The sequence below is a fragment of the Rousettus aegyptiacus genome, unplaced genomic scaffold, assembly GCF_014176215.1.
Source record: "Rousettus aegyptiacus isolate mRouAeg1 unplaced genomic scaffold, mRouAeg1.p scaffold_m13_p_1, whole genome shotgun sequence".
NCBI classification, from domain to species: domain Eukaryota; kingdom Metazoa; phylum Chordata; class Mammalia; order Chiroptera; family Pteropodidae; genus Rousettus; species Rousettus aegyptiacus.
The window spans coordinates 31639918-31663915 of record NW_023416284.1 but is presented as its reverse complement, the minus strand read 5'-3'; the positions used below and the strand labels follow the sequence as shown (position 1 = coordinate 31663915).

Below are 23998 nucleotides of genomic sequence, written 5' to 3'. Positions count from 1 at the left end.
GCAGCTGCAGTGGCTCCTCGGCTGTCCGTGCTGGCCTTCTGCAGGGCTTATTCTAAAGCACAGAGGAGCCTGTCTCAATTCCCTTGTTTTCAACAAGTCATATCTCTCCAACTGGACTCTCGGTTCCTCAAGGCCATGGAGACTTCACACGTGTTTGGAAGATAGAGTAGGAGGAGGCAGAATCTGAGCAGTGCCGAGGAGTCCCTTACCCCAGTGCTCCCTGCCCGGAACACGGTCTGTCACCGTGCTTAGGTTCCACCCTGGTCCCTCACTCCTTTGGGTCTGACGGCCACCACGCAGAGCAACCAATGGCAGTGTAAGGTCCTTCTGGGTAGATGCCTGCTAGAAATAGATGACTGGGGATTGGGAACTAGAGCGGTGGGGCAAGGAGAAGGGGGGAAAAGAAGGGATATGGGTGAGTGAAGATGCACGTGGACCTCTGCAACTTTCTTGTCTTCCCTTTTCTCGTATTCTTTACTTTTTACCCTTAAGACAAGTTGAGTAAATGCCCCTGAGTAGACTCACCAAGAGGGTGGAAACAGTGCTTTTGAGGTAGGCTTTTAAGGCAATGTGATGGAAAGAGCTGAAATCAGGAGGCCAGCACAAGTCCTGCGCTGTGGCCCTGCGCAGACCCAGTGCTCTCTCTGGGCCTCCTTTTTTCCACTGGTCAAGTGCGCGGCTGGGCCCGGGGCTCTTCAGGTGCTTTTGCAGTCTGAGCCTCTCTGGTCTCCAGTTTGGACAGCAAGGTGGGAGGAAATCTTGTCTCTGTGGCTGGCTGGGCTTGGGCTGTGTTTCGTCTGCCTCGGCGCAAGCCAGGTCTGCGGAGTCATGCGAAATAGCCCCAGAGGAAGACATTGACGGCCAGCAGGAGGACAGCATTGATGTTGCAGACACGTCTCCAGAGCGGCTTCTCCTCAATGCTGGTCAGCTTCTGCTCTAGTGCAGCCTTCTCTGCTGGGCTCAGGGCTTGCTCCGGGCCCCCCGAGAACCCACAGAACCAGCCCCAGAGGAGCTTTCCCCAGGACCTGCATGGGGCTGAGGGACAAAAAGCCAGAAGGGGAAGGAAAGCAGAAGGGAGGGAAGCCACGGTTGGGAAGGGGAGTGATGAGAGAGAGAAGGGGATGGAGAGAGATGGTGAGAAACCAAAGGAATCAGGTGTGCAGAAAGAGGCGGAACATGGAACAATCGGCTTAGCCCTTTCTGCTGAGATGGGACTGTACACCGAGCTCTGGCCCTGGTCACGGCATCCAAACAGCCATGGAGCAGAAGCATCTCACTATTGCAGGGCAGGTGGTGTGTTAAGGGGCAAGGATAGTGTGGTTTGTTCAAATTCAGGACACATACCCCACATGAGGATGTGGGGGGTGTGAGTGGCGGGCATTATCTCACCCAGGAAGGAGGCAGCAGTTGACCCCGACAGACTGCCACATTGCTATGGGGAAGGGCACTAAGACGGAAGCCCCATTCCAGGGCCAGCTCTGCCATCACCTGACTGAGGCCCCACGCAAATCACTCACCCAGCTTTTCTGAGCTGCAAGATCCTTCTCGCCCAAATAAGTCAATGGAGTTTGCCCTGTTCTGCAGTGGGGAAAAGGCTCAGAGAAAGAAAGGGCCTTGCTTTAGGTCGCATAGATGCAGAGCTGCACCAAGAGCTGTAACATGAATTTGGCTCTTGGATTACACTGTTTTATCATTTTACAGGCCAGTCCTAGCACTGTCTTTTGAGTCACTTAGGTAGTTATTGGTGAGCAATGACTCAATACATCTAAACCTATCTACAACCTGGGATATATCCACTTCTTTCAGATCTACTCTGCTGTCCTTAAATTGTTTTTTAACTTTCCTTTTTTAGGACTCGAAATTGTACTACTATTTTGCTTTTTAACCTGAGTACAACACAGATGAGGCTTCTTCCACCTGCAGCCTTGAGAGGCAGGTGCTTCTTCCCCATTTCCGATATTCTCTGTGGCAGGGAAGGAGCTCTCGCCAAGGACAGCACTTGCGTCTCCTTGACTTTCACTCCTCCTGGTGGTTGGGGGGATCCCTCTCATTGAACCTCTCCGCCGACTCAGTATCTCCTTTGTTCCTTTTGAGAGCAAGCCACCCACAGGGATTAGGTATTTCTCTGCTTCTCCAAGGGCAGGCTCTGCCCTTGGGCATGGGTGCCACCAGGGAGGGCTGCCCGTGACCATGACCATGGAAGTCTGTCTAGTCCTGGTTCGGCCATAGAGAGTAGAAGCTGTGCCCTCTCTCTTTCTCTTGGGAGCTATCTTCGTAGCTTCTTCCCTTCCTCTGTCCTCTTGCTTGGTAGCTGTCTCACCTGCAAAGAGCTTGTGCCCTCAGATTGTTTCTCCCATGCCATAAAATTTGTTGGGCCAGGACCTGGTCCTCACAATGATGAGGGGAGAAGCAGTTTTGAGACCCCAACATCTCATGCATGGACCACAAAGCTCAGAAAAGAAGGAAAAAGTTATATTTTGCAAAATTGGGGCAAACAATTAGATGAAGGTAGGTGACTTTGAGCTTCCATGGTGCTTCTGAACTTTGGGAGTTTGTAAAGGACTAAATTCCCCATTATGGATAGTTTTTTATAGTGGACCACTGGCTTTTACCTGTACGACTTAGTCGAGAAGCTTTCAGTCCTAGTTATTGGTGGAGCTCCTATTCTGAAGCCCATGATGTAATTACCTCTAGGCAAGTGGTTGTTTCTCTAGACTCAGGGCCCTAAGCAAGGGTGAAGGTCCTCCAGAAAGGCAGGAGGCTTCTCAGGCCTTGGGGGAAGCACAGGATCCCTGGAACCTGGCAAATGCGTTAAAGCTGAGGGGTGCCATGCTGCCTGTCAGTCATGTGGGTCCAGCAACCAGTGCTTCGATAACCTTATCGATGCTCTTAAACTTGCTGAAATTATTAAAAGTCTGACATACCAGAGGCTGGGGATGGAGCTAAGACACTTTTTGAGGCCCTCGGTGGAACTTGATCCAAACCAATGTGAGAAGACAGCTACCCAAGTTACCCCTACTCCACTCAGGAGCAGGGGCTCCCTCTACCTGAGGCAGGAAGTAGATTTAGCACTTAAATTTCATTAACTTTTTAACTCACCAGAGCAAGAGAAGTTGATTTGGGGCTTTAATTTGCAAACTGATTTAACTTTTTTGACTTTAAGTTTTCCTTGGGAATTTTATACTTTGGGAAATCTCTATGATGTCATTATATCAGAATATCTTAACATTGTTGTTTAATCACACTATAGGAAAGTTATAGCTGCATTATGTTGAAAATGGCTACATTATACCTCATACCCATTTTCGAATTTAGATGCCGTGTGGCTTTTGAGTAAATTTAATTTGTGTGCTATTTTAACACATTTCAGAATCTTCAGGAGGCAAAATTTATACAGCCTGTCAGCAGCTCAAAGAGGATCACCATAGGAGTGGCAGTGGTCTTGGGGAGACTTATTGAAAATAGATAGCACTCTACGGACACATGGCTGCTCTTGCCTCGTGAGGGATGACCACACTTCCATATGACTGTGGGCAGAATTATTAAGCCCAATAGAAAATAAGTAAATAATAAACTGTGTGTGAGGGGTATTTCTTTGCCATGCCCGATGCTTCCTTCGTGTGGCAGGAACTCGATCTGTGTCCTTTGACTTCCTGTCCTTAGCCTCAGTGAGCCCAGGGGAGGTGAAGGGACTTCCCTTGGTGGATTTGGGAGGATGAAGAGGGCATGCCTGGCTCAGTCCCCACCCTCACCTTGGCAGTGCAGTGCTCACAAGGGTCAGTGACTGATAGGTCCCTCTGTCTAATGCTGGGGTTCAGTATTGGGAAGAGCACCTCCTCATGGATATATACCCAGTCTTTCCACCTATATTTTCCCAGTTTTGAGGGCAATATTTTGGCTCTCAACAGCCTCACTTGTTTGTCTTATTTCTCAAATAGTTTAGTAACCACATGGGAAGGAAAGAGGGGTGCTGTTTTTTGGACTCCCTCAGAGACCCCATCCTTAATGACTCCCAAATCGGGTCTTTGGGGACCCAAGACCTGGTGTCTGTCCCCACCACTCTTCTGTGATGCGTGTCCCTGGCATACCCTCAGCCTACCTCCGTGCTGCTCCCCGCCCTGGCAGGGGTTCTCTGCCCCTCCACCTCCAGCAAGGTGCTCCCCAGATGGCATGTCCAGCGTCCCCGGTGTGCCCTCATAGGCCTCCTTCTCCAGCTCAGAGAGGGGGCAGTTCCGTGTCCACCACGTCAGGCGAGCAAGCTGGAGGAAAAGAAAATGCTGTCTTTCTCAGTTCCCTTTGGAGGGAAGTCAGGCCATAGGAAAAGAGAGGCCTATTAAGGGGATGGGGGACTGCGGTAGCAGTGAGGAGCACCAGGAGTAAGCCCAGGGCTGGGGGCGGGAGGCCTGGCTCTTCGTCTGACCACTTCCTTTGAAAATCTGCACTCCCCGAGCACACGCTGGGTGCCGGAAAACACACCGAGCCAGGCACAGCCTTGACCTCCTAGGCTGGGAGTAAAGAAACTGGACAAGGAGGCAGGTGCCCCATGATAGAGGCTGAGGAGTTGATACTTAAAAAATGCAAAACAAAACAAAACAAAACAAAATAAAACAACAACAACAACAACAGTGCAGTGGAGAGTCACTGCAGGCTTTAGGCACAGGGAAGAGACTCTTAAGACCTGAGATCTAGAAAGATCATTTGAAATGAATTGAAGGGACCCAGCCTGGAGGCTGTTGCAAGGGAAGCAAAAAATAAAGAGCACCTGCATAACAGGAGGGCGCTGTCCTGCGGGATGTTAAGAAGTAAGGTCTCCAGGCTGACGGCTGATTGAATGAGCCAGGGGAGGGGGAGGGAAGTGGAAGCTCGTCTCTCAGGTCGCTGTCTTGGACCATGGAGGGGGGGATGTGGTGTGCCTGTGTCTCACAGAGACAGAGTGGGCAGGAAAAGGAATGAATTTGGTGACAGGGGTGGAGTGGGGACAGAGAGAGAGAAAGAAAGAGAACAAGCATTCGTCTATACACAGAAATATGATGATGAGCTTGAAGATTCTATAGGACCTTCAAGCGGCGATGAACGGGAGAGCAGTAAACCTACGTCCCCCGGACAGCCCTGATGGCTTTTTTGCTTCTCCCTTTTTGGTGGCTCTGAAGAGAATATGGCAAGTTCTCTGTCTGATGTCAGTTGGGCCCAACCGCGACTAATGGAGCTCTGAACCATCTCCTTTCCAACAAGGCTCTTTCTCTGGCCAGGCAGCTCCTTGTTACTTACTGAACCAGGCACCCCTGGCCTGCCTCACCTTCCTACAGATGGGGCGCTTTACACGGGGCATCCAGCTGTGCTCTCTGGGGGATCATGAGAGCCTGGGCTGCTGCTGTGCTAGTAAATATCTCTCAGTAACCTTTACTTTATGTTTATGCTGTGTGTCACTAGTAGCATATGCACGGTGTTTCTCTAAGTCACCAGGAGGCAAATGGATTCGGGTTTGAATCTTGGGAGGGGGGATTGAGCTTGAAATAGAGAAATGGGTTTCCTTTTTATGTAGAAGGTTGTTGAATTCATGGGTTTGGATAAGATAACTCAGGGACATTGTGGGGTGAGAAAGGCTACAGGTCACAGGTGAATCCCTAAGGAACAATAACTCCATGAAGAAGGCAGAGAGTGATCAGAAGGATAGGAAAAAAAAAAAAAAGACTCAAAGGAAATATGTCATGGACAGGAGCAGATGAGAGGGCTTCAGTAGGAAGTGGTCAGCGGGGTCTGGTTCTCCTCAGAATTTACTTAAGATAAATATGGGGAATTGACCATTGATTTTTAGCAACAAGAAGGCTTGTGGGGATCCTGGTGAGAGCAATTTTAGTAGGAAAATGGGGATGCCAGCCGGACGGCAGTGAGTTGAAAAGTAGACAAGATGCGAAGGCTAGGAATGGAGACCGTTCTTTGAAAAAGTTGTTTTTGAGGGGTGGTGAGGGAGGAGGCACTAACTGGAGGAGAACGGGATCCGGGATCCGGGGAGGGACATGGAACTAGGGAACACTTCAGTGTGGGAGCGAGACAGCAGACAACGGAGGGAGCTGAAGGTTCGAGCAGCGGGGGACATCATTTCTGCGTGTTTGTAGGAATGGGCGACACCGAGGGTATAAAGCGATGCAAACTCCAAAGCACCATACAGGTAAGGGGTGTTAATAGTGATTTCGACCCAGCGTTTTAGGGTATGGGCTCTGTTATGGGCTAAATTGTGGTCCTCCTCCCTAATTCACGTATTGAAGTCCTAACCCCAGTACTTCAGAACGTGACTGTGTTTGGAGAGTCTTTGAAAAGGTAATTGAGGCTGAATGAGGTTATTAGAGTGGCTGGTGCCCTTATAAGAACAGGCGATGAGGTCACAGACAGGCACGGGGGGAGGCAAAGAGGAGAAGACAGCCATCTACAATCCAAGGTGAGAGGCCTTGGAGGAACCCGCCCTGCAGGCACCTTGATCGCAGACTTTGGGCCCCTGGAATCGTGAGAACACACGTTTCTGTCGTCTAGCCACCCATCTGCGGCACTTTGTCGTGGCAGCCCTAGCAGAGACAGGCTCTAAAGAAAAACAGTTTAGAAAGACCGGGTCTCACGTCCGAGGACCGGTAAGTCCGTCAGCATGAGAGAGGTGAGGACTCCCACCTGAGCTCTTCTTACCCGGCCGACACATCCCTGCCCATTCTTCTAGGCCTGGCCTAACGCCGCCCTGTCAAGGGCCATCCCCAGCTCCCAGGGGCGACTCCTCTTCTTCTGTGCTCAGCCTGCCCCTTGAGCTTGATCCGCCTGCGTTTCCGTTGTGTGGGTATCTGTCTCCCCTCGTGGACAGTCTCTGGCAGGACCATTCATCTTTGTAACCCCAGCATAGGGCCTGGCACATAGTAGGAGCTCATTGAGTAATTTTCCAATTGAATGAATGGCTTCGCAGTTGAGAATTAATAACCCAGTGAGCTCCCCCTCCCTAGGACATCTGTATGGCAACAGGTGAGACCGTAACCCAAAGGAGTAAAACTCAGCGGTAGAAATCCAGGTGCTGTGGTGGTGGGGGGTGGGGGGAAGGATTGAGGGGGGAGGGCAATTTTGGGGTTGGGGGTTCAGCATGAGTGCTCCACTTGCCTTTTCCTCAGGGATGGGGCTTGTGCAGAGGCTGACAGCGACAATGACAATGGCAGTGAGCCCACAGAGGACAAGCGCAAAGTAGAGGTAGTGGAAGTTCTTCAGGATGGCCGGCCTCCAGTCCGCCTCCCCACAGGCTGGGGCTGGGTACGAGAACTCCAGGGCCATGCACAGAAGCCCCACTGCCAGGCCGAACAGCAGGCCCCAGAAGGCTCCCTGTGGAGAGAGGGCAGTGGGCAGGCATGAGACCCCGGTGTGAGGCCCTAGGAGGCTAAAAGCCACTCTGGCCCAAGTCTCTCTCCCACTGGTTGGTTTCAGTGTTTGCAAGTCCTTCTGAGTGAGCTCCCCCTTAATGCTGAGGCTTTGTCTTAACTTGGAGGCGATCAGAGTTGGGTACTGGAAAAAGCGCAGGCTCCAGAGACCGACAACGAGGATCTGGATCCCGGCCCCATTCCAGAATAACTGAGACGGTGACTCAGCCTCCCTGACCCAAAGTTTTCTCATGTGCAGTAATAGGACAAATTAATAAGTACTAAATATAGATGCTTAATATTCAACTAGAATGGAATAAGTAATAAGCAGGGAACACCCGGATCCTTTTTCCTAGCTTTCTGTTATAAATCAGAAATCAGTATAGACATCTTCCTTTCGTTGCTTCTGTTTTCCCCTATCTTTTGCCTTTTTTTTTTTTAATAAAAGCAAAGCTCTGGCACCTCCCATATTTTCTTTACAGCACCTTTTATTCTTAACCCATACTGTTTCCTGTATGTAAGAGTCAGATGACTTGTATTTTCATAAATAAGATGCTAATTTCGATTTCAAAAGCCCTGGAATGAACAGAAACATCCAGAATTCAGCCGAGTCCTGCTGTGCACCATGGTTGTCAGCAGAAGGTCAGACCTCTGCAAACAGGCGGCCCCAGCGGGCACCCCGCTTCCTGTTCCACGGGGAGACGGGCTCCTGTGATGTCTTTTGCTATGACCTCGAGCTCCCACATGGCTCCCGCGCAGTTCTGCGCATGGCATCCCTTACCTCCTGAAGGTACAGCCAGCAGATCTGGACCTTGTCTAGACTGTCCTGGGGAGTAACCAAGGTTACAGTCTACGGAGTAACCACAGTTATAGCCTTGGTACGTTTGGCTCCTCCTAGTCTTCTGTTAGATTTCAGTGCAGTTTCATAAATGACAAGTAAGTTCACACTTTGTCCATCATCATCATTGCTATTATTTTTCCTACATATAAAACCTTGCAGTGTTATAGATGAAACAGACCCTAGAGATCTTCTAGTTTGTCTTGGGCTTTCACACATGATGCTTCTCTTTCCCCTCCTAGTAATCCTTTGGGTCTCAGCTCAGATGTCACTTCAAGGCTTCCCTGATCCCCTCCTAAGAGTCCCATAGGTTAGATACTTCTGTCCTTCACTCTCTTAGTAGCCATTATACTTTCTTATTATTGCTTATCGAATCATCTTTTTTCCTGGCTGGTCCAGTGATGGCAGACCTATGTGAACCTTGTAAACCATGGCATCCTGGAGCCTTCATAATGGGATTGATGTTTGTCGAGTGAATGACCCAATGCTGTGGGCGGAAAGAGGGAAGCCTGGAGGGGCAGCTGGTTTTCCCAAGGTCACAGAGAGAGGCCCAGCTATGACCAGACCAGCTTTACTGATCCTGTGGTGACCTGGAAGAGACAGTGGGCTTCTGTACTCACAGGCTCTGTGACCCTCTTGCAGAAGATGGCCAGCAGGAAGAGGGCGGTGACAGGTGGGGCCAGGTAGCTGGTGACAGACTGGATGTAGTCGAACAGCTGCCCGCTGTTGGAGCTTTGGATGATGGGGATCCAGAGGATGCTGATGATGACCAGGAACACCACGAACACTCTGCCAGGAGGGCACAGGACACTGTGAGGAGAGCTCAGGGTGGCAGGGCATGGGGCAGGGTGAAGGAAATGCTCAGGAACCAGGAAGGGAGATGAGAGGGAATGTGTGGTCACTGAATCAGAGAATGTTAGGAGACCAGAATCCCAAATGGTGAGATGTCAGAAATTTAGACTCCTAAAACCCCAGAATATCAGAATTCCAGAACCCAAGAGACCCAGAATTTTTGAATTTGGCGCTTTGAGGGTCATGCAGCCACTTGCTCTTCGGGGAGAAAGCCATACCTTTCACCTCGCCACCCACCTCAGTAAATGGCCTCTGATCTTTGCTTGGAATGTCTTTCCTTCTCTTTCACACCCAAACCCTGCGTTGGACACCCCACTTCTCCAGGGCGGCTCTGGCCCCTAGGGACTTCTCCCTTCTCTGGGATTCTCCAGCTCTAACTCTCTCTCCCTATGCTGCTATTTAGTGCATGGAAGGGACTCCAACCTCATCTCCTGACTCCTGCTCAACTGATCCTGGCTCAGGCCCAAGTGCCCAAAGCACACTCTTTGTGTAATTTTGCAGGTGTATGACCAAGTTGATGAAAAACTTTTCTTCGATGTGTTGTGTGCAATAATGCATATGGTCAGCAGATGGCACCAAAACCCCGCTGATCGATGAAATAGGCAGCAGTAAAACTTGGCAACTGAGTGTGCAGCTTTCAAAGGACACTCCTCAAGAAATATCTCCGTACACTTGCCCTGACCTCTCCTTTTCCTCCCATTTCTCTCTCTCTGGCCCCACTAGAGCAGCAGCTACTCAAGTGGCCTCCCTGCTGTTCATCCCTGCTTCTTTGCACAACGTGTCCTGCACTCAGGTCCTTCAATAGCTTTTGTACGTTGTCCGGCTGAGGTGCACCGATGAGCAGGCTGTGGGAATCCATTAAGCAACGTGAACAGAAAGCATCGTCGTGGAAGGAACGGTGCACGCAAAGACAGGAATAGGGGAAAGAGCAGGTTTTCTAAATTCAAGCACCATCTACCCAAAGGGGAGAATGAACGTATTAGTCCAGAAAACTTAGTTATAGAGCCTTAAATGATGAAGCAAAGATTTCAGAAAGGACCCCTTAATCCTGTGTAAACTACAAAGCTCAAGCTTAGGGAGAAAAAGAAAAACTAGCTACTAAGTTATACTTTGAAAAGTGTAAAACTGATACCTACAAGATAAAGTTTAAATTCTTTAGCTCGGCATTCAAGGCTCTGCATCCTTTAGAGACAAACTTCCTGTGAACATCTCCTTCAATGCAGGCCCCTCACTGCATTACCTATGTCTCTGCCTTTCTCATTAAGTTGTGCACACCTTCAGGGCAGGGCCCTATAAGTCATCCCTGTGTCCCCAGCACAAAGGCATGATGCTCACCGTGAGACCGATGGAGTAAATTAATAGCCTTTCTATTATCCTGGAAAAAGCCAGAGCTGGTCTGAAAGACCTTGGGAGTGAGCTGCTTGCTAACTTCCTCCCACTTACACAGTTCACCTTTCATTTCCTCGTCAGCTTCTCTCATTGACCCTGTTGGTCTATTCCAAGAGAAAGTTGACAGGCAGAGAAGAGATTTTTTTCCCCTCCTTATCCTGAAGAGTAGGGAGTGGTCCAGAGCTGGGGAGGGACTTACCTGAAGTCACTAGGAAGTTGGTGCTGGAACCCGAAGCTCCCCAGATCCAGCTACATCTCCCCAAGGCAACCAAGGGCGAGGAGGAGAGGGGCGAGGGGTCCTGCCCACGGGAGGGGGCGCCTCGAAGGACTGGCCAGCGCACTTGCCCACCACCATCAGCTCCTGCTCTGTTGCCTTCCTGCGGAAGCGCTGCCACACGTCAATGGTGAACAGGGTGCTGCTGCTGTTGAAGATGGAGGTGAGTGAGCTCATGAGGGCGGCCATGAACACGGCGATCATCAGGCCCCGCAGACCTGGGGAGAGACGGGGACGACAGGGCCGAGCCATTAAAGCTGGCTCTGCCTAGAGGCATGGGGGCTGCCTCCCAGCCCAGCGGAGTCAGGAGTCTGGGAGGGGGCGGGGTGAGGAAGGTATTGGATGAGGTTCCCAACCCGCACAGATAAGGAATCCGGGGGAAGTGGAGCCTTAGCTCTGGCCAGGCTCTGCCTCTGCCTGGGGCGAGCCCTCTGTCCTCCCTGAGCCTGTTTCCTCAGCTAGGCCACTAAGGCTGTGAGGTTAGGCGATCCTCATGGTCCTCTGCAGCTTTGCTGTTTCAGTCTGGGTTTCAGAGCTTGTAGACAGTTGGTTAATGCGTTACTGGTGGGGACAGTGTGACTGTTCATAATTTTCAGTGTTTTGTACCTTTTTCATTGACACTGGTGCCAAGCCAAGCCCTGGCCTGGGCAGCAGAAAGCCTAAATTTGTTTTCTGGTTCTGCAAATAACTAGCTGTATAATCTTCCACTAAGTCCTTCCTTATTGGGCCTATTTTTCCTCCTGTACCAAGAGAGGACGGGCCACACCGATTCTTGAAGTCCCTCTGACTCTATCTAAGACCAAGCGTCTAGAAACACAGCTGCTCGCCCCTGGGGAGACCAGCTGCCTGGCCCCACCTCAGTCCTCACCACCCCAAAGTCCAAGCCTTTAACCACCTCCTGCTCATCTCCCTGGAAGACTCAAGGTATCCCAAAGCTAGGCCAGCATCTTTCTCTGCGGCCTCTGTTCCTTCCTTTGGTTAATAATGTCTTTCTTGCCTCTATAAGAGACACTTCGGAGGTGCCCTAGACCCTCCTCTGCCCTGCTCCCGCGCACCTCCCTCTGCGGCTGCCTTGTCACAGCCAGGCCTCTCCGCTTCCTGACCATCTCCACTATTTTTTGGATTCATTTCTTATTCTACTGGGGGAGGAAAAACTCAACTGGTCGACCTCTCTTTATAAACCTGCCTTTTTTCCTACGTCTTCAATCTCTATAGCATCTCCAGCCTGAGACCTGGGAGCCCTCTTTGGATCTGTTCCTCAAATACAGCCGGTCATCCAGTCCTGCCAGTCTACCTCACAAGCATCTTTTAAACCTCCTTTCTCCCTCTCTAAAGACATTGACCTGGTCCAAGCCAGGTCACCCCTCACCTGGCCCACTACCAACCCCGCAAACATCACCTGCCCCTCCCCCACTGGGCATTGTGGTCCTTCTAAAGCATGAATCTGATCATGCACACTGGCCTCAAACCCCCAGCAGCCCTCCATCACCCTCAGAGTAAAGGCCACGCTCCAGAACCAGGTGTGGCTACCCCCTCTTCTCCACGATGGCTGTCTTCAGACCCCCTGCATGTGAGCCCACCTGGGGCTACGTGCTGCTCAGACTTCATGCTCTGCCCAGGCCCTGGGCCTTTGCACAGAGAGGCCTCCCAGACATTTCCCGCCCGTCTCTACCTTTGTCTAAACTGTTCCTCGGGACACAGGTCCATCTGCTCTCCAAAGTGGGTCAGGTGCCTCCTTAGGACTCCCTCAGCTCCACTGTGTCCCTGCCATGGTCACACTGTCATGGCCTCTGTGAGTCCGGATACACTGGAGACTACATGGAGCCCGAGACCAGGGGCCTACCTTTTACCGCTGCATCTCTGAGACCAGGGTGATGAGCCTCGCCTCAGAGATGCCTGTGGAAAGCATGTGTCTGTGTGTTTGTGTGTCTGTGTGTGTCTGTGCGTGCGTATTGGGAGGGGGATGTGGAGGTGAATGTTTTTATTCCTCTTCCTGCCCATGTCTGTCCTCAGTGCTGTCCCTTCTGGGCACGGGGGACTGAAGGAAGCTGGGAGGTAGGAGTGGCAGGTGGCATGGGGGACACGGGACTCACCCACAGGCATGAGAGCTATGACCAGCTTGGGGTAGGCGATGTTGGAGCATCCCACTCGGGCCCCGCAGATGCTCTGGCAGACGTCAGGGTCCACGCAGCCCACCTCGTCTGCAGAAGAAGTAATGGTCGTAGAGCTGAATCATCCTGCCTGTGCTTTTTGAGTTGGCCAAATGTTTGCTTTCTGACCCTACACGGAAGCGTTCACTGGTGGCTCTGGCCAGGACAAGCACCCAGAGGCTCAAAGGGCAGGTAGATGTCTGGGTACGATGACTTAGCTCTTGCTGGTAAAGCTCTCGACCATATAGTACCCTGCAAAGCCTGATAAGCTCTTTTGGGTTTTAGGCCTTTTATCCTGATAAAAGGCAAATCTCTTTGGAAGGCATCGAAAATGCTTTAACTGATCTTTCCCTTATAAAGGAAGAGCAAGATTTTAAAATGACATCCGGTAACAAGTTTCTTCTCCCAAAATAACTACTGTATGTTCCGCTCACAAAGCCTGACATACTCTGTGCTCTTAAAGAAAGTAGTTGGCGTGGCCCGGGGTGGGGGGCGCTCTCACCTGGGTACAGGGCCCGGCTGATCATGCCGGGCATGACGATGAAGAACATGGGCAGGATCTTCAGGTAGCCGCCCAGCACTGAGCCTCCCTTGGCGTGGGACAAACTCTTGGCAGAAAGAGACCTCTGCACGATGACCTGTAGAGCGGTGGTGGAGGCGAGCCGCTCGGGCTGGGCCCGGATACGGTCACTGCTTCTGCCCCTATGGAGGTCCCAGAATGGGTCCCAACCCTCTGTGCATCCAGACACCCGGTTTCCTGCAGGGAGCCACCCCAGTTCGTGGTGGGCAGGGCCAAACCTGGCAGAGGCATCATCACCTGGTCCGTGCACCAGCACCAGGTGGCCAGCACCGTCAGCCCAAAAACGAGGCCTGGCCAAGGAATGTCCCCGCTCACAGCATCCCGGAACATGTGGAAGGCGTCGGGCCGGGGTAGGTGGCAGGTGGTGTGGGCACTGTGGCGTTAGGGATGGCCTGTCTGTACTGCTGCTCCAGGCCTGGGTACCAGCCCACCTCCTGAAAGCCTGTGGGGAGAGACCACCATGAGTGAAGCAGCCCTGAGGCCCCACTGGGCCCGTCCCGTGTCCCCCCAACTCCTAGTCTTCTGGGAGGTTGCATAGAACCTGGGGATGGGGGGAGGGATGCAGGGCTCAGACCCCCGGTTCGGCATAGAGAGAATCCTGCCCCTGGCCTGGAAGGGGTGATATGGCTCTGTGCTTTGGAAAGTTCCAATCAAACCATGGAAGTGACAGCCCAAGATAGATGAGAGTGGAATTTAGGGGCAAGGGTGGGGTGTACTGCTTACCCAGAAACATGAGGACCAGGGCTCCCCCAACCATGATCACTGTCTGCAGAGCGTCTGTGTAGATCACGGCCGTGAGGCCCCCTGGGGACCCAAGGAGAGGGCTCATCAGTCAGCGCCAACAGGGGTTCCACTCTGGGTGCCCGCCCTGTGTGTGGCCACCCTGGGGAGACCAGAGAAGACCAGAGGCCTCTTCGCGGGTGGACTCCAGCTGCCTGCCTTTCCCTGGACGGCATCCCCTTGGCGGGTGGAGACTAGTTGCAGTCACAGGCTGAGCTCCTCCCCCTGACAGCCTCTGCCTGTGGCTGCCCTGGCCACACCTGCTTGTCGGTATTTAATGTCCGAGTCCTTGTGAGTCTTTAGCTCCACCAGGCGTCATCCCTCCCTCCCCCCACCCGAATGCCCACTGAAGTCCCCCAGCTTTCCGGGCCAGCTTAGCCACCGGAAGTCTGCCCCGAGCCTGTCCCAGGGTGTCCAGGTCTGTGCAAGGTGCTCTGGAGGGGCCAGAGGAAGGAGGGTGTGTGGCTTTTGTCTGGAGCAGTCCACAGAGACTCTGGTCCAGGTGGCAGTCCCCTAATCAGTACCCTGCTCCCTGTTCCTCTCCCCTCCTTCCCTGCCCCTCCCCAGCTGGCTCTGTTTCCTCCTGTTCCCGCCCTGTCTGTCTTCCTCAGTCTCTGTCACCTCAGTCTTTTCCTCTGTGCTCTCCTCTGATTCCACACCTCTGTCTGCCACTCTGCCTCTGGAGCTTCCCGTTTCCCGCTCTCAGGTCCGTTTTCTTTCTGCCCCTCCCTCTGGACGTCTCTCTCCTCCAGTCCTTCCCTCCGTGCCAGAAGCTTCCCTCTCCACCTCTCCCTGTCCCCAGGTCTCTGCTCCTGGCTCCTGCACCCCACCTTGACCTTCCTACCTGTGATGGTGTAGATGGCTGTCACCACCAGCAAGACCCCTGTGGAGAGGTAAAGGTTCCAGCCCAAGGCCATCTGGATGAAGAGGGCTCCAGAGAAGATGTCCGTCTGTAGAGACGCGAAACAGGAGGTCACCCAGCGTGGCTACCAGGCCGTGTCACCCTCCCGCTCAGCAATGCCAGCTACTGCGACCCCCTGTCGCACGAGGAGGAAGAAGAGCCTTCAGTGCTGCGCTGGGAGGGTGGTTTCATCTCGCAGGCGCGAGCAGCCGCGGAGCTTTGAAAGCAGAGTGGTCTGTCCGCCGTGAAGGCAGCGGCGAAGGATGGAGCAGAAGACTGAGGAAGCGAAGCAAGGAGCTGGGGCGGAAGAAGCGGCCAAATGGGAGGAGACTGGAACCCCGGAGGGTCCCCAACTACTCCCTGACGACGGAGCGGGGCCCCACCGCCGCCCTGATGAGGAGGAGCCCTGGTCCCGATAACCACGGTCTCTAACCCCCGCGTTTGGGTTTATTAGAGGGCCTGAGGCACATGGTCTGCTGCGCTGACTTAGGCCGTTCACAAGCATCTGTGGAACAAGAGGCCGCACCGTGCTCTCCAGCCCTGGAGCGGGCGACCGAGCGGTTCCGTTCCCTTCGCTGCGTGCTTGCCCATCCCATTCCATGACTGTCACGGGAACCCATTACGGGGGCCACAACATGACAGAGTGGCAGGCGGCCTGGATGGGTCAGACGACCCAAACTTTACTTCAGGCCCCAGAGCTGGCCTTGGACTTGGACGAATCATTTGATAAAGGGTTGTTTTCTGAGGTTAGGTCAGTAGAGGAAGAATAAGGACCTTTTTAACTATAACAATGTAGGCAATTAGTGCACAGCACTGAATGAAGAATCCGTTAATGGAAAGATATGTGAATGAGTGGATGAGCTCTAGATTATGAGGTCTTCGAATGGAGGGACCATCCTTCACTCAACAAACGTTTATTGTCCATCTCTGATTATCCACTGCTGAGAGGAGCGTAAGATGAAAGCCTGTGGATTCGTTCTTCCTTCCTCCTGTTCTTCCTTCTGTCCAGCCTGCCAGCCAGCAGCAAGCTGTGCCCCATACTCAGCATTTTCAGAGAGAGGTCAGCCACACCAGAGCGGGTACTCACCGAAATCTTGGTGAAGATGTAGAGGATGAGCGAGAGGACAGACATGTACACCTGGATCCTCTGGCCCCCGAATCGCTTCTTCAGGTACTGCGGCATTGTGACCACACCAGCGGCAATGTACACGGGGACGAAAATCCAGCCGAGGGCCAGAAGCAGCCAGGTTGCCTGGGGAAGGAGGGAAGAAGAGGTGTCCACATCCTGGATGCAGATGCAGCGGCGTCTCCTCCCCGGAGGCGGTGCCGTGCAGAGGGGAGCCCTGAGCAGGGAGGCGAGGGGCCTGGATCTGATCTCAGTGCTGTGTGACCCCTGATGGTCCCTCTGCCTCCTCTGGGCCTTGATTTTCTCATCTGTAAAATGGGTTCTCCATTCACCATGCAGCCTCCCCAGGCACATCTCAGGCTCCTCTCAGCACTAAGGCCAGGGAAGGGGTGGGGCGGTTTCAGACCCTGGTAGCCCTGAGAAGCCTACAGGTCTGCTTCCTTACATTCCACTCAAAGCCACCCACAGCAAGGCCTCCAGCAGCCCCTGTCCCAGCCAGGCCGATGAACAGGCCGCTGCCCACGTTGCTGGACATCAGAGATGCTCCAATCTGCAAGACACAAGTGGAGTCCAGGGTCAAGGGTCAGTTTTAATCTGAATCAATCTAGAGGCAGGGCCATGAGCTTCCAGAGCTGGGAAGGAGATAGGGAGAGCAGGGCCTGGACTCAGGAAATCTGAGATCAGGAAGAGGAGAGGAAGTGGGCAAAGCAAAGAGGAACAGGGAGAAAACTGACAGTTATTGATTGCCTACTGTGCGCCAGGCACTGTCCTAGGCATTTTATGTGTGCTGATACACTTAATCTCCACAAAGATTTGGAGGGATGAGTATTCATCTTTCTAATTCACAGAGGAAGAAATTAATGTTAGGAAAAATGAAGTCACTGCTCCAGGCTACCTGGTGCGTGAGTGGCTAAGTGGGAAAGATGGGAAGCCATGAGGAGCTCCATGTCGGGAGGATAAATCTCTGATACAGGCCAGCGATCTGAGGCCCTTTGGTGAGAAGGAAGTTGAAGCAGAGAATGGAGGAAACAGGTGGGGTGGCCTGACAGAAGAGCCGAAGTCACAAAGTCTAAAGATCAATTTCTTGAGGGATTTTACCTCTATGATTTTCCTCATTTAACTGTTCTTCAGTATTAAGCTGATGTATCACCTTCCCAAGAAAATCTTCGCTAATCCTACCTCCACTATCCAGAGATCAGAGGCTTCCTGCAAGCTCTCAAAAGCCCCTTTGCTCCCCATCTAGCTCAGCAGTGATCAGTTGTTTATGAGGCCCTCTGCCCAGCTCAACTCAGCTTCTCTAGGACAGGAACATTCTAGATTAGCTCTGTAGGTCCAGTGTCCAGGCTGCTTCCCATTAGGAGGCGACCAGTGGGTGTCTGTCCAAGATGTGTGTTAGCAAGATTGCTCAAGTTGCAGGTATATTTGGACCGGAGAGGAGCCCAGAGCCAAGAAACCCACTCAGGAGGCTGTTGCCTTGTCAGGAGAAGATGAGGTGAGGATGTGGGTGCAGGAGGAGGGGACGGAAGACAGTCAACTCACTGGCCACCAGCTCATGGACCTCCCCGCCAGGAAGTAGCCACCAATGGTCCCTCGGCTTGCACGAATGGAAGACTGAAAAGGAAGCAGCGAGAGGTGAGGGTTCCCGAGCCTCCCCCACTCTCACCCCTCCCCCAGGCCCCTTGCTCCCTGGCACAGGCACTGTGGGGACGCAGAGGGTGAGAACCAAGGCCGGCGGTTGCACCATCTTCACTCTACGTGTCTTTGGGAGGGTCACCTCCTCTATGTGCCTCTCTGCTCATCTCCCAGGGCTGGTATGAAGCACAAAGGCGCTAAGGAAGACACAAAGCCTCCACGACGGCACAAGCGCCATCTCCTTGTGCAGCGTAGGAGACTGCCCTGACTTATCATGCACTTTCATTCCCTATTTTTCTCTGCATCCAAGCATTGTTTCAGGAAATGAGCTGGCATCTCGTTAGCAGGTGCACTGTGGCTGCAGGGAGACCACCCTGTCCCTTCCTCCCACAGGACATCTAATGGGGGGCTGCAGCTCTGATGGGGGTTTTGGGGCCTGGGCAGAGGCAAGGCTCTGTTTGCGGGCTTCTCCTGCTCCGGGCTGAAGTCAGAGCACGCCACCCTGGAACAAACCCCAGCCCGCACCAGTAGGTGGTCAGTTAGCGAACTGTGTGGGGATTGCTTTGCAGAACCAAAGGAGGGTGGGGAGTGAAAGAACTTTCTCTGGGGACACAGTGGGTGAGGGCAGGGCAGCAGGGAGGGAAAGATAAACTCGAAGCCGTTATTATGATGCTAAAGCCAACAGGTCTCTGAGTGGGCCTGGACAAAGGAGAAATACCTGTGGGGGAGGAAGGAAAATGGGAAATTTACAGAAGCTTCTCTTCCCCAAAGAAAAGTCATAAATTAGTGACTAAGAAGTGGTCAGTGTGTCAGGGGCCTGGTGCTTGTTAAACCTGTGCTTGAACTTGCCCGTGTCATCTCTGGTCTCGGGGGAGCCCAGATGAGCAGGAAAAATTAATTTTATAGGTGAGGAAATTGAGGCTCAAAGTCGGGGAGCAACTTGCCCAAAGTCAGTGAGGACTTGGTGCTTCTCACAGTCGACCTCCTCCCAGGAGCCAGTGACCGGCTGCCCACTTGGTCCTCACACTAGCCCTGGGGGGCAGGGAGTGCTCCCGCCCCCTCTCCCACCCACTTCCCCACTTCACAGAAACCAGGCTCAGAGAGGATTATGACCTTGCCACAGCCTAGTAAATGGCCAGCTGGGCAGCTCTATTCACAGTCTGCCTCATGGCAGAGTCTAAAGGTGCTGGCATTTCTCTCCAATGCCATGGTGATAATAGCAGTCCTTTATTGCAGGGCATTGTGCCAGATGCTTAAATGTATCCTGTCACTGAATTGTCATAACCACTCTACTGTGTAGTCCTTATTCTCATTGCCCAGATCAGAAAACTGAGGCTCAGAAAGGCTTTGTATATTCCGTGTGGCCCTAACTTTTGGAGTTAGAATATGAACTTAGGGCCCACTGACCTCAAACCTGGCCCCTTTCCATGGCACCGAGGTTTCGGTGAATAGTGGCTGACAGAAGGACCTTCGGAGAAGGACCTCCCCATGAGCACAGGAACCCCGACTCCTTTAGAAAGCACTGCTCCTTCCTTGCCCAGACTCAGACCAGGGGAAGGCGGGGTAGGCAAGGAGTCAAGCATTCGCAGAGTTGGGGATCTCAGCACGGTAGAAAGGGGAGAAACAAGGTTCAGGGTGGCCAGGGATGGTGAGGCCCAAGGCAGCAGATGCATGGAGACAAGGAGTCAGGAGACAAGGCTCAGGCCTGGCCTGCCTCTGGCTTGCCGTGTGAACTCGGGCGAGTCACACCCCTCTCTGGACCTCAGTCTGCCCATCTTTAAAAGAAGGTACTGGTGGGGGTGATTCCTGGAGGCCCTTCCACCTCAGCCTCTGTGCTTCGCTGACCTGCCTTCCATCTGCCCACCTGGCCCCCGACTCCAGGACCAGCTGGAGATGAGAGCGCACCTGTGCCTCCCCCGCCCCGCCCCAGCCTCCAGACCTACTCACCCAGAGCCCCACGCCGATGACGACAATGAAGTAGATGACCAGGACCACGATGTCGTAGGCATGCAGGCTGACTCCGGGGCCCAGTGCTGAGCGTGGAGCTGTCACGGTCCTGACCCCATTTCCTGAAGCTCCAGGCCCCATTGCTGCCAGCTCCGTGCTCTTCTGTCAGAGTCGGTCACCACAAGGCTGGACTTTGAGGCGCTCCTGGCTTCGTTCTTCTGCTTTAATGATTAAACAGCCCCAGGTGCCACTAGCTGCTGAGAAAGCTCTGAGCCCCAGTGGCACATAAAGTCCTGGCCCGCCTTTTCCCTAACCGCCATCACCCTCTGCAGGACTCCCTTTCCTTGTCCCCATGAACACACGCACGCGCACATGCACACTCTCACCGCCAGAGGGGGACGAGGAGCAGAGCCCTGGAATCCTGGAGCTGCGAGGAACTCCAGAAGTCAGTGTTCAAGCTCTTGCTTGTGTTGAGGAGAAACTGAGGCCCGGGGAGGGAAAGGTCGCACAGGCAAGAAGAGGCAGAGCTGGGCCTGGATTCAGGTTTCTGAGGAGTCAGTTCTCTGCAGTTGGTCGGCTCTGTGGGAGGAGACGCGGGAGGAGGGGTCGCTGCTCCTCCGTGCTCCCACCTCCAACCTACCCAGGTATCATCTTCCCTCTTTCTACGGTGCAAGAAACAGAGGCCCCAGGAGAGACACCTTTATTCCGAGCCGCAGAACAGGGCCAGATTTCACATCTTCTGGGTCCACAGTCCTACTCTGTGCTGTGACATATGAAAACTCCTGAAATAGACACAGAGCACCCCGGGTACGGGGAACACCATCTGCCCTGAGACCCAGGGAGCCTGCTTTCTAGTCCCAGCTGCACGGCTCTCTGACCTGCAGGGTGATTGTGGGCAGGCTGCCTGAGCTTGGTGTCCTCGGTCGGCATGGCCTGTGCCCTGCCCACCTCTCAGTGCCAGCTGAGTGCACTTCCTCCTACCCTCTCCACCAGAAGGGCCCGCCCTGGCTGTGGGGAGTCTACTGTCCATGTACGCTGTCCCCTAACCGCATTCTCGCAGATGCCTGGGGCTGAGCCCCAACCCTTGCACAGTTTATCTCACCCTAAATCAGCAGGTTCAGGCCTACAGCAGCCACTCCCATGTGTTGGCTAATCAGGCAATTCAGCATCCAGCATCCGGAGAGACCAGAGAGTGCCAGGAAGGGAGCACACAGAGGCTTCGAAACCACCTGAGTAGGTAAAGCCTGTGCGAGAGGCCAAGCCTTGCATATCAGTGAGCCCTGGGCCCCCTGCTCAGGGCCTGTTTGTGGTTGCTTTACCTCAAGCAGCTGTGTTTGTGCTCCAGCTCAGGGCAAATTAGAAACAACAACTGAGCAGCAGGAACGAGGCTGCTAGAAGGCCAGAGGGGTGGCTGCAGGGCTGATCAGCACGTTGCAGTCTCTGAATGTGGCTTGATTGACATTTTAATTCTCTTGCCTCCTCCCTACATTACTTGAAAGTTCATGCTGAAAAACCACTCTCACCAATCTCCCGCCGAGAACTTCCTCTTGCAGAACAATGAAGGACTAGTATTTATTAGTATGTGCCAGATGTATTGGGCAGGTCACATTCCAAATACAATCGCAATTCTTATATTAACTATGCGAGTGGACTTCATTATTCCCATTTTGTAAGTGAACCAGCTGCTGCTCATTGGTGATGTCCCATAACTATAGCCTCTTTGGGTTTTGAATTCAGGCCTGACTCACTATAAAATCTGTGCCACACCACTTGTCCCTTTCTTTAATCCTCTGTCTAAGGAGAGACAGCACAGAGGTGTATCCTTCCGGGGGTAGGGTAGAAATCAGCTCTGTTTTGCCTTTCCAAAGTGGGCTCTGAGATGGCTGGGCTGGGGATGGGAACCTCACTGGGTTCTGGGTTCTGGTAATAAAGACCTTGTCAGACCTTTCTCCTGCCACCCCAGCCCTCCGTCACCTTTCCTTCCCCATGGCCTCTGCCCTGTCCCCTACAACACTCTAGCTCTCAGGTGATGCTTATTTTTTTTTTTTTTAAATCTCCCTGTATTCCTCTCAATTCAAATCCAAATGTGATTCTATGTAATTGATCCCAGTCCTTTACTGAGCACACTCCTCAGGGGTGTCCCATTGCATAACCCCAGGGGATGTCATTCCCCAAGAATACAATGTCAGTGGTGCCTCTGGCATTGTGGAAGGCAGAAGCTGTGCTCTCTGCTTTGAGAGATAGAAGTAACAAGACCTAGTTCTGGAAGAGAAAATCACGCTGACCCTGGAGGCCAGCAGAAGCACTCACTTCTTGGTGTCTCCCCTGCTCCTGGCCCCCAAAGTGCCAAGGCATCGAGAATTCTCCCAGGTCCAGTTCACACAGCGGGGGAGTATGGGAGCTCCGTGTAGGCAGGACGGATGCTTAATTCCAAGAAGAAAGGATTATTATATAGGAGAATAAGGTTGAGGAAGATGGTGACAGAGACTGGAGAATGGAGCAAAGGAAAGGAAGAGAATTACACACTCTAATTACTAAAAACTTATCCCTGCAGACCCGGCTGATCCCTACCTGTGCAGCCCGCCCGGCCTTGGACAAAACCTCCTGGGCCCAGTGTCCCAGCCTCTCAGCTTCAGGCTCCGAGTGGCAGCTCTCCAGTCTTGTGTGGCCACCTCTGACAGCTCAAGTCAAAACCTTAGATGAGCCCTGGCTCCTCCCCCCGGGTAAGGTGATGGGGAGGCTCTGAGCTCCCACTCCGGCCCACTGCGCCCTGGGTTCTGAGGGGCAGTGCCTGCCTTTGTTACTGGTACTGTCCTGGAGAACAGAGAACTTGTTCTGAACTCAGGGTTCTCGAGGAGCCCAGGGTCACTTGGAGGATCACGGCTCAGAGTTAGTGGCAGTGGCTGCTGTGGTAGCCCTCTTGCCCCCATGTACGCGGCAAACAGGTTTCTCAAGCCAGGAGGAGGGGCGGGGCTGACACTAAAAACTGGGCCATTGTTTGGAGCTTAGAAGTGCTTGGCGTTGGGCCACTGCTCATGCGCAGGTGTGACTGGCACATGCACACACACACACACACACACATGTGCACACACATGACTAGAAGCTTGTCTAGGAAATGCTGTGGAGTCGTGATGAATACACAGAATTTTGAGTCAGAATTGCCCGTTTAGGGTCCTTTGCTCACCAGTGTATGAGAGTACCTGACATCCAATGTCTTCTCTGCAGATGTCACTTTTATGAGAAACCAGAGTTTAATCCAAGAGTGCACAGGTCCATGTGTCTCTGTGTGACTGTGGGCCCGTTTCCTCATCCGTGAACTGGGATGTCTGGGGTCGTTTCTAATGACCTTAGAGATCTAAAGTGCTGTAAATTAAATTATACACTAGGTCCCCTCCAGCCTGTTGGTTCTAAGGGTTGTGGAGGACGTGGGATCCAGCTGGAGCCGCAATTGAAAAGCAGCAGAAGAGTGAGGACTCAAAGTCCACAGGCCTTAAGGTCAGCCACCCCTGGGACTCAAGCCCACCCTGGCGCTCACCAATCATGTGAGGTTGGCCTGCTTATGTTCTCTGTCTCGGCCTCAGTTTCCTTGCATGTGAAATGTGATCAAAAGAAAATTTACCACACAGGGTCATCGTGAGGTAGATGTTAAGTGTGTACAACACAGAGCACTTGCCTGGCACAGTGATGCTCTGTCACTAGGCGTTAGTGTTCTATTATCATTATCTATGCGGGTAAGAAGGTGTGTGACTCTGCACTGGTGTTCACCCTAAGCAGTCGAGTCACTTGGAGTCTTCCTTGGTCCTGACAAATTCCAGAGCCCAGAGAGGTCCCAAGTGGGGTTGGTGGTGGGTGGTGCAGGGGTGGGGAGGGTATTGGCTTCATGCCTGAGTCAATACCACCCCATTTTGTCACGTCTTCTTTAGAAAGCAGAGCAGATGGCTACCCCGACCAGGCTTTAGTGAGCTCTCCAACTAGCATCTGGCCCTTGCTGGGAAGAAAATAAACAAGCCACAGGTTCTTTCACAAGACATTGGTTAAGGAGGGTCAGAGGAGCCTGGGATTAGCAACTGGAGTCAGAGCCTGGAACCTGGGCTCGTGGTCCTGTCCACCACCCCGTCCCACCCCATATCATGTCTTTTTCTAGATT

General features: G+C 52.9%; 1 protein-coding gene across 1 annotated transcript; it reads right to left on the bottom strand.

Annotated features, from left to right (window-relative positions):
• Positions 1-826: 826 nt before the first annotated feature.
• Positions 827-20058, bottom strand: SLC5A9 (solute carrier family 5 member 9). The gene is given in 15 exon segments (XM_036220974.1): positions 827-1035; positions 4100-4259; positions 7132-7347; positions 8841-9009; positions 10803-10953; positions 12829-12936; positions 13388-13523; positions 13703-13833; positions 13836-13907; positions 14189-14269; positions 15090-15195; positions 16234-16398; positions 16718-16822; positions 17812-17866; positions 19844-20058. Coding segments are annotated over 15 exon segments (2013 nt in total). The 5' UTR covers positions 19993-20058.
• Between the last annotated feature and the right edge of the window lie 3940 nt (positions 20059-23998).